The sequence below is a fragment of the Anneissia japonica genome, unplaced genomic scaffold, assembly GCF_011630105.1.
Source record: "Anneissia japonica isolate Jap-2015-1 unplaced genomic scaffold, ASM1163010v1 scaffold3735_len701357_cov177, whole genome shotgun sequence".
NCBI classification, from domain to species: domain Eukaryota; kingdom Metazoa; phylum Echinodermata; class Crinoidea; order Comatulida; family Comatulidae; genus Anneissia; species Anneissia japonica.
The window spans coordinates 680134-690978 of NW_022723891.1; the positions used below are offsets into that span (position 1 = coordinate 680134).

Here is a 10845-nt window from a genome sequence, read left to right on the forward strand (position 1 = left end):
TGTCGATAAACCTACCTGAGGCAGAAATATATTAGACCATGCTTTTGTTCAGTGAAGAACTCCTATAAATCTGTTATACATGCTCCAATCCGTAAATCTGATCATTATCCCATACACTTGCTTCCGACTTATCGGCTTAAAACTGAAAGATTTATAGCAAAGAAATTTTAGATCTTGGATGAAGAAAGTGTAAAAAATCTGTATTCATGCTTTGAAGAGACAGACTGGAATATGCTGTTGACAGATAAAAGCATAATGAATCTGCTGACGTCATCAGTGAGTACGTTGGGTTCTGTAAGATCAGTGCATAAAAACTAAAAAAATTTAAATTCTGCCAAATGAGAAACCATGGGATACAAAGCATCTAAAATTCCTACAAGAAAGAAAAGTAGCATTCGAGATCAGAGACGTTGCTAAGTCATTAATGAGATTAAAGAAAAGGCAACGCTCATCATGCAGGCTGTTGATTACCCCCTTCATAATAATTATGTATGGTTGCCCTCTGGGAAGAGACTCAAATGCCTGTCATGAATTCCTACTTAACATATTTCCGAGCGGTAAAGAAATGACTTGGAATCAGGGACGTAGCCAGGATTTTGAAAGGGGAGAGCCGTTATGCGTTTTACGTAGCACCCCGTCTGGGTCGAGGGGGCAAATTCCCTGTGAAGTAGCACATTCTGAACGTTCTTAGGACTGTTTTGAGAGGATAAAGTGAAAATTGCAATAAACACATTATAAATAAGCGCAACAATAATTATAATAATGTGAAATGTGACTAAATGTTTTTTTTAAAACATACATTACAGTTTTGTTTGCTGACAGCTACCATTATCAAATGACTGGAATGTACTGTACATGTTAAGATATATCTCCAGCTTGCCGACTGGTGGCACTGTGTCGGCAAATCATGTCTGATCTGATGTAAGCAGGGGTCCCCCGGGTGTGGTTGCAGGGCCAGATTAGTTGGTTGTACAGATGAGAAAGTTGATGTGCACCCTCCTCTGTTCATGTTGCTGTCTGTCTTCCTGATCCATATGGAATCTTTGATCCTTCTACTTTCGAGATCAGCTTCCTTTTCTAGTACCTAGGGGTGTTTCCAGTCTAGAATGTGATTATGTTTTAGCATATGTCCTGTGATGGCTGATTTAAAACTGTCCTCTGAGTCCGAACCTCTCATAGCTCTCGTCTGTGCTCCCTTGGTAATGTTTTCTTCAACCTCTTTATGGTATTCACCTAGGCGGATGTTTAACTTTCTACCAGTCTCTCCAGTGTAAATCTACTTGATAGATAACTCCACTGGTGTTGTTATCGGAGATCTTATCTTTCGGGTGGACCAATTGGTTTCTCAACTTGTTTTGAGGTTTGAAATATATGTTGATTTTGTACGTACTCATCACCGATCTGATTTTCTCTGCTAGACCACTAACATGCGGTATTATGACTGTCGCTTTGGATTTCTCTCTATTACTTGTACTTAGAATGTTGTCTTTGTTATTTACTTTATAATTGCTGTTTTACTTTTTGGGGATGTTTCAAAGACTTTAAGGTAGGGTTTCTTGTTTTCTCTAGTATTATTGGCTACAGTTTTGTACAAAAACCATTATTAATTTTGAATAGCTAGAAGTCACTCTCTAGAGTAGGAAAATTACACTGTTGTCTATTGTAGATGCTGCTAATGTACTAATTGTCAATTTCTATTTTCTCAGTAGGTAAGAGAGAACCATCAACATCAAAAAGGCCAAAGTTAGACAAAGGTATGTACTGCATGCTGAATTGTTGCTTGTTTATTTTCCCTGAATAACTGTAATGATGTAGAGAATGGTCAGTATAATTCATCTGATAATTTTTATCTGTGATTTAATCAATTAATTTTTGGTGGCTCTAAATAATTAAATTATACCAAAAGCAGGTACAAACAAGTATTCTTCCAAAATCAGAAAAAAGTATTTAAAAATGTGGAAAATATATTACTTCTGTCCGATTTCTTGCCTCCATCTACTGTACTGCTGCTAATGCTATGTTTGCCGTACGTGTTTGTACTGGGATTTTCTACTTTCCACTTTCAATACTTTGATCTTTTGCAAACTGTTCAAGCCAGGTCCATATAGAAAAAATATGCCTAGAAATGTTGGGTGGACTACAATTCAGGTGCCTGTTCTGTACCTACAAATCTGTACAAAAACCATTATTAATTTTGAATCATATACTGTAGCTAGAAGCCACTCTCTAGAGTAGGAAAATTACACTATTGTCTATTGTAGATACTGTTAATGTACTAATTGTTAATTTCTATTTCCTCAGTAGGTAATGGAGAACCATCAACATCTAAAAGGCCAAAGTTAGACAAAGGTATGTACTGCGTGCTAAATTATTGCTTGTTTATTTTCCATGATTAACTGTAATGATGTAGTGAATGATCAGTATAATTCATCTGATAGTTTTTATCTGTGATTTAATCAATTAATTTTTGGTGGCTCATAAATAATTAAATTAGCCAAAAGCAGGTACAAACAAGTATTCTTCCAAAATCAGAAAAAAAGTATTTAAAAATGTGGAAAATATATTACTTCTGTTCGATTTCTTGCCTCCATCTACTGTACTGCTGCTAATGCTATGTTTGCCGTACGTGTTTGTACTGGGATTTTCTACTTTCCACTTTCAATACTTTGATCTTTTGCAAACTTAGTTCAAGCCAGGTCCATATAGAAAAAATATGCCTAGAAATGTTGGGTGGATCCAGGGAATGCTGACTACGGCTGCCCCCACAGTGAAAAAGTATACAAAGAAGAAAAAAAGGAGAAAATTAAAAATTGAAACTACTGCATGACATCTGTATGAAATTTGAGCACATAGATTGATTACGATAGTGACAGTCCGACAGCTTTTTTCATGAGCCATTGCCTCTCATCAAGAATTAAACAATAATTTCATAAATTTTGAATTAATTTCAGTAATAATAAAACAGTTTATTAGAAAGCTAGATTTGATTATCCAGACAGTTCCTTCATATTGTCATAAATCCTATACCATAAATACTTGAAGCGCCACTCACAAATTATCACCACACTTGAATATGCACCGCACCAAACATGGTTATTTATAGCTAAGCGCTGCTGCTTAATCTAGAGTATAATATTACCCTGTATGTATTTATGATGATATACAGTGGTACTTATGGAAGTTACTGTACGAACTAGTCCACTCCTCAAACACTTTGAGACTCCGGTATAAAGCGCTATATAAATCAAACTACTGTACAGTACATTACATTAGGCAATTTTCGTTTTGACTACACGGCCAGTCTACTACGAACTAATAGAGCGTAACAGACATCTGCGCATACTCACAAACCTTACTGGCTATATCGGCGTTGTGACAGCTTCCGCGACAACCCCAATTTCTGAATTTGGCATAGTGGTGACTACCCTAATATTGACCAATCAGATCACCGGATTGTTTAGCAAACTGCTGGTAACTTTTTTGTTGGGGGTTGCAATTTTCATCGCATCCGCGATCGAGCATTGTTCGTTTAATAATGAATTAATTATTAATTATTAAAACAAGTGAGTAATTAAATGTTTTATATAAAGGCCTATTTATACACATGCAATAAATGAGGAATGAATAGTCACAACATAAATTTAGGTAAATCAGGGGATAGTGAAAAAAGAGCCTTGGGCTTAGGCCTAGCCTTGTCAGGGTGGATTTCGGGTAAGAGAAAACACATTATCTGGTGCCGCTAGCTAGGGCATCTGCCCTTGATATCGTGGATCAAGCCTTGCTATATAAATACCTCTGTTTAAAATTGTTATTTATTTGTACATTATCGTTGCATTTGGAAAATTGCCTGAGCAGGCCTGACATCCCTCTTCTCCCGGTTAATGACTCTTTTGACACCTAGGCTAGGCTAGGCCTAGCCTAGGTAGATCCTAGCCAACAGCGAAACATCACTCAGTATTTTCTGGAAACTTTTTATTTTGTATACAGTATTTGACTAAAGTTTTCTTTCACATTTCCTTTTTTCAAATATAAAACAAGGGAACATTGTTCTCTGGTAATAAAACCATGGTCGACTAACTCCCCTCCGTAGGCCTACGTACGTGTGCTGTGTCGTCGTAGTCGCTTAAAAAAACGAAAACAGCTCTTGGTGTAGTACGCAAACAGTGTCTTGGTGTTGCCGTCACGGTCCATTAGTTCGTAGTAGACTGGCCGCGTAGTCAAAACGAAAAATGCCTACTACTGAACTGTGAGATACATGATATAGGTATACTGTAGGAATTGGCATGGAAAGCAGCACGCCAATATTATTTTTTAAGCGCCACTCTCGAATAAGGGCTGCACTGAAGCCTCCAAATTATTTAAAAGCGCTGCTGTGCTTATTCAAGCATTTAAAGTATATAGAGTATCTGATATTGTGGTACTAATGTTTACTTTCCTAAACTCTAAAATCTCTACACAGCTTGAGAGCCGCTGTTATAGAGCATACATTTATTCACTATCTGTAGTAGCCATGCTTAATATTATTTTTCATATGTCAATCATTCATTAGACCTAATATTATTTTTTATATTAAACCAGATAATACATAGTTTTGATATAGAAACTGAAAGCAATAGTGCCATGGATATTGTCTCTTTTTGTACCACCAATATCGAATGTAGTTATGTGTGTTGGAAATTTCATTAATTAAAATGTATCATCTTTTTATCTCACATTTTATTTTATAATTTTTTTAATTGGGATTTCATAAAAATATATACAATATATACGATTGAAATTAAAAACAATTTCAATTTAACAGAAAACCTCTGACTAAAACATTTGCCACACATTAAGCAAATTGTTTTACAAGGAGAACTTAAACAATTAATTGTTTTGGGCATTTAATTTTATTTTGGTATTGCTTTAACACCAGAAAATCTTTTTATACCTTGTCTTCACCCATGCAGTATAAATCATCATCATCATTATCCATCGACCACGGTCGAGATAGGCAACACTCGGGTACTCCATCATTCTATCAGCCATTGCTAGCGCAAGATCATCCGGTCTAATACCAGTATCTCTTGCAATTGTGTCAGGATAAAGGCCTGTTTATACTTCAACGATAACAATAAAAAAGCTATAAAGCAATTGTTCATATAGAAAATAAAAGAAATAAGAAAAGTTTTTACAATAGAAAGATTTGATAACGATTTATCAGATATGCGATAAAAACATATTTTGACAAGTCAAATCAGATGATATGTCATAACATTAAAATCGTAGTAGTAGCAATGCTTTTATAACTTTACCATGATTATAACGTCATCTGATTTGATTTGTTAAAATATTTTGTTATCGTATACACGATAAATCCTAGTCTAAAAACTTCACTTATTTCTTTTGTTTTCTATATAAACAATCGCTTTTTTATCGTTATCGTTGAAGTATAAACAGGCATTAAGTATAGTGGTCTACGCCCACTTCTTGAAAATGGCAATTTCAGTAGCAGAACAATTTTTAGAAATTGTTCCGTGGCTATGGAAATATCACATTTTAAATGATACAAAACAAAAAAATGGAGATTATAAAATTAGACCTACCAAAATCTATTTGAAAAGAACTTAATTCTAGACAGCCTGTGCATTTTCACATTGATCATAGAATTGTCAACACATCTGGTTTGATTCAACTGCATTTTTACCATTTTGGGAGTTTGCAGCAACAAGCTTTTATACATTTAAACGCAGCAGTTTTGCGATGTGACACAATATTACAATTGCATGTTAACTTTTAGTATGTTATTATGTGTATATTTCAGTAACAGATTCTGCAATAATTCTTTCCTTTGCAATTAGTTCTGTGTTCATTATAAATTCGTTACAGACTGACTAATAATCATCATCACCTTCATTTTTGTAGTGTTCTTTTTCAGTTTCTGCTAAATTGTCTATGTATAAGTTGTTAGTGTTGATACCGCCAATGACAGTAATGGGGGTCATGAAGATATTTATTTATTATTGTATTTATTTCATTTAATATCTTCCAGAAACAATTATCAGAGACTTCTTGAAAACAAGTCAGAAAAAGTTGTATCAGGATGAGAATCGAATGACACCAGCAATCTGGCATAAGCATCATGAAGTAGATATTGCAGAAGTATTCACTGAACTTGTCTTACTGAAATCCACAAGAAAATACAAAAAGGCAAAAGCTATATCAACACGGACAATAAAGGAAGGTGAAGTGACCTCATTAACAGAGATAGTGGATGTTATTAATTCAACAGATTCATGCAAGGTATTAATAACAGGAAAAGGAGGGATGGGCAAAACTACCCTCCTGAGATATATTGTTCATAAATGGGCTACCAATACTGATTTACATAATTACTTCGCTGATAAATTGCTGTTTATGATAAATATCAAGGACGTTAAAGCAAGTGCAAGTTTCTTTGACAAAATTATGGAGCAAATCGATACAAAAGAATTAATTCATACAAATGATTTATTATGTGGATCTGTTGAAAAATTTCTGTTTACCCATGCCAATAAAATAGTGATTTTGTTAGATGGATATGATGAGTTAGAAAAAGATGCTAATGACCCAATAAACCTTTTTAAAGGACTTCAGTTGCAACAAAGCACTGTAGTGATAACTTCACGACCGGAAAACATAGCTCATATGGTTAGAAGCTGTGATGTACATATTGAAGTGAAGGGATTCAGTCCAAAAAGCATTAAGAACTATATTTATAGTCATTTTCATGTAATCAATAAAAATGAAGTAGGTAAATTACTAATTAAAGAGTTCAGACTTGATTCAAGTAATGTACTCGTTTGGGGCTGTAATCACCGAGATGCATTTGCATTGTGTTCATCTCCACTGTTACTGCTTAAGATATGTACTATATGGGAACAAAACAAACGCCTTCCTAATGATTTGTCAGGTCTTTTTAAAGCACTGTTTTGTTGCATTATCAGTCAATATATAAGAAAGAATGAAAAAAATAAGACTGCTATTTCCCAGTTAGATGAAATCCCAAAGCAGTATAAAGATTCCATTCTATTATTAGGAGAGTGCATGTATGAAGGCCTAAAGAATAATAATAAATTGATTGTTTACAAATCTGTTTTGTCAAGAATGACGAAGAATGAAAAATTAATAGAATTAGTGCTAAAACTTGGATTTGTTTATGAAGATACCCCTGTTGATCAAAGTGATGTAAAAGAGAGGTGTACACCTCCCCACAAATTAATTCCGGAGGCATTATCAGGCTTTTACCTGTCTGAGCAAATTCAGAATGAGAGATTGATAGCAGATGATTATGAGGCGATAAGATCTAATAAATATTTACATATGACAAGAGTATTTACAATAGGGTTTCTAGGTACTGATGCAGGTAAATTTCTGGAACATTGTTTGACCATCAAAGATTTTTACTCAATAGAACAATGTTTAAGATTTGTAAAAGAAGATCATAAGGACCATGTACTACAGACATTAGATAAACAGATGTCCAATGAAATGAAAGAGTGCTGTGAACAAATGTGTGAGTCATTTAGAAGTGTTCTTAATGATGATGAAACTGTAAACAAAAGTGTGCATTTATTCAAACTTATGAGAAGATGTTGCGATAAATACAAAAATTCTCCTGATAAACTTGAAAAGAAAGCAATATCATTAGTAGATACATACAGTGATAAGTCCTTGGTCTGCAGAAGAATTGTACATATCTTAGTTCTTTTGCAAGCAATAAAAATTGAGCTCTCATTTAAAGGAACAGTTTATTTACCGCCTTTGTTCACACTTGATAGTCGTAAAACAGGGTGGATACTTCCTTATATTTCGAGGTTTGAGAATGAGCAAATAAGAATCCTTTCAGCAGAGATGGATAAATTAAATTTGAAATATAAGTATACTTCTGTCAATTTAGACATTAAATCTAATTCATCATTTTTTATTCATTTTCTAAAATATGCAAACACCCTATCTAAATTGTGTGTACAACAGCTTACAGCCAATAATCTAGAAAATCTGGTCAATTTGCTAGATGAAAATATGACATTACATTGGAAAGATGTGGATTTTAGTGGCAATAACCTATCTACAATCAGTGGAAGAACATTGGCTAAGCTTTTAAAGATCTCTCCAGACCTAATCCATATTGACATGAGTCATTGCAGCTTATCAGGCAGTGTTGTTAATGAAATGATGGAAGAATGTGATAGGATGAATGTAGTATTAAAAGACAACATACTAATACTGAAGGGCAATCATGACTTTTCAGATATTGATGGAAAATCACTTGCTGAGTTAGTTAGGGTACTTGATCAGACTAATTTTAAATGGAGTTATTATTCACTTACGGCTGATAACCTACAAAAACTGGTTGAATCAATAGGTCTCAACAGGAATTTTACTGTGCATAATGTAAATTTGAGTAATATTAACCTATCTTCAATCAGTGGTAAGGCATTAGCTTGCTTTGTTAAGATCTTTCCATACCTGTACAGACTAGACTTAAGTCAATGCAATTTATCAGGCAGTATTGTTAATGAAATGGTGGAGGAATGTGGTAGGATGAATGTAGTGTTGAAAGACAACATGCTTAATCTGAAGGGCAATGACCTTTCAGATATTGATGGTAAATCACTTGCAGAGATAGTCAGGGTAGTCAATCTGAAATGGAGTGATTATTCACTTACACCTGGTAACCTACAAAAACTGGTTGAATCAATAGGTCTCAACAGGAATTTGACTTTGCGTAATGTAGATTTGAGTAATATTAACCTATCTTCAATCAGTGGTAAGACATTAGCTTGCTTTGTTAAGATCTGTCCATGCCTGTACAGACTAGACTTAAGTCAATGCAATTTATCAGTCAGTATTGTAAATGAAATGATGGAAGAATGTGGTAGGATGAATGTAGTGTTGAAAGACAACATGCTTAATCTGGAGGGCAATGACCTTTCAGATGGTAAATCACTTGCAGAGATAGCCAGGGTACTCAATCTGCTTAAAGTCAAACTGCTTAATTGGAGTGATTAATAACTTACATCTGTTCACCTACAAAAACTGGTTGAATCAATAGGTCTCAACAGGAATTTGACTTTGCGTAATGTAGATTTGAGTAATATTAACCTATCTTCAATCAGTGGTAAGACATTAGCTTGCTTTGTTAAGATCTGTCCATACCTGCGCAGACTAGACTTAAGTCAATGCAATTTATCAGGCAGTATTGTAAATGAAATGATGGAAGAATGTGGTAGGATGAATGTAGTGTTGAAAGACAACATGCTTAATCTGGAGGGCAATGACCTTTCAGATATTGATGGTAAATCACTTGCAGAGATAGTCAGGGTAGTCAATCTGCTTCTTATTTTTATACCTCCTTGCTTAAATGGAGTGATTATTCACTTACAGCTGATAACCTACAAAAACTGGTTGAATCAATAGGTCTCAACAGGAATTTGACTTTGCGTAATGTAGATTTGAGTAATATTAACCTATCTTCAATCAGTGGTAAGGCATTAGCTTGCTTTGTTAAGATCTGTCCATACCTGTACTGACTAGACTTAAGTCAATGCAATTAATATCAGGCAGTATTGTATGGCTACGGTCACACTAGAGTTTCAAGCCTGGCTTGACTCACCGCGGGTGAGATTTTCGTAATGTGACCGCATCTGCACCGACTCGCGCCTGGCGTGACCTCGATCTCAATCTACCTATCTCGATCCCGGCTCAGCACCCATATTGACCCTGGCGTGACCGAGATTGACATTTCCTCGTCGGCTGTCGACCATCACAGTCGATGACGCCGTTGCGTTTAGAAGTTCTTGATTAAAAAACCCGCGAGTTCTTCATGTGTGTTCAATCAAGACGCAATCATTACTTTTCATAAAAGTTAATTCAAATGTCTGCAGTGTCTATTTTATTTTTAAGTATATTCACGCCCCCCACCCCCCCACAAAAAGCTTGCCCCTGTCTTAAATGGAGTGATACAGCTGGTAACCTACAAAAACTACAAATAGGTCTCAACAGGAAACTGACTGGGCATGTTGTAGATTTGAGTAATAATAACCTGTCTTCAATCAGTAGTAAGACATTAGCTTACATTGTTAAGATGTCTCCAGATCTGAGGATTTTAAACTTAAGTCATTGCAATTTATCAGGTAGTATTGTTAATGAAATGGTGGAGAAATGTGGTAGGATGAATATAGTATTGAAAAGCATGCTTGAACTGATTAAAAATGGTGACTTTTTTCGTACTGTTGATAAAGATTTTGAAACAATTATGAACCTGAAAGGTAATCGTGATCCTATATATATTTATATCACTTACATTTCTGGTATATTGATAGTCAAAGGAATTTGTCAGTCTGATTATAAATGGAGTGATTATTCACTTACAGCCATTTACCTACAAAAGCTGATTGAATGAATCAATAGGTGAAAACAGGGAATTGAATTGGAGCAGGGTAGCTCTGAATAACATTAACCTGTCTTCAATCAGTGGTAAAACTTTAGCTCACCTTTTAAAGATCTCTCCATACCTGGTCCATATTGACATGAGTGATTGCAGATTATCAGGCAGTATTGTTAATGAAATGTTAGTGGAATGTAGTAGGAGGAATGTAATTTTTTAAAGTTTGTATGCTTAATTTGAAGGGCAATGACCAGGGGCAGATCCAGTAGGGGAAACGTACCCCCCTCCCCCCAATGTTTCGCAATAAAATTTTACAAATTTCAATGCAAATCAATGTTATGTGCAACTCACCAATTTTGAAACTGTTGTGGGCCCCCTCCACATTTTAAAAATTCTGGATCCGCCCCTGATGACCTTCCAGAAACTGATGCAAA

General features: G+C 35.0%; 1 protein-coding gene across 1 annotated transcript; it reads left to right on the plus strand.

Moving 5' to 3' along the window:
• The first annotated feature begins 1685 nt into the window (after positions 1 to 1685).
• On the plus strand, positions 1686 to 9526 carry LOC117112413. Its single transcript, XM_033255489.1, has 2 exons — positions 1686 to 1754; positions 6032 to 9526. Exon 2 carries the CDS (start codon positions 6094 to 6096, stop codon positions 9031 to 9033), a length of 2940 nt encoding a protein of 979 aa, XP_033111380.1. The 5' UTR covers positions 1686 to 1754; positions 6032 to 6093; the 3' UTR covers positions 9034 to 9526.
• The last annotated feature ends 1319 nt before the right edge of the window (positions 9527 to 10845 follow it).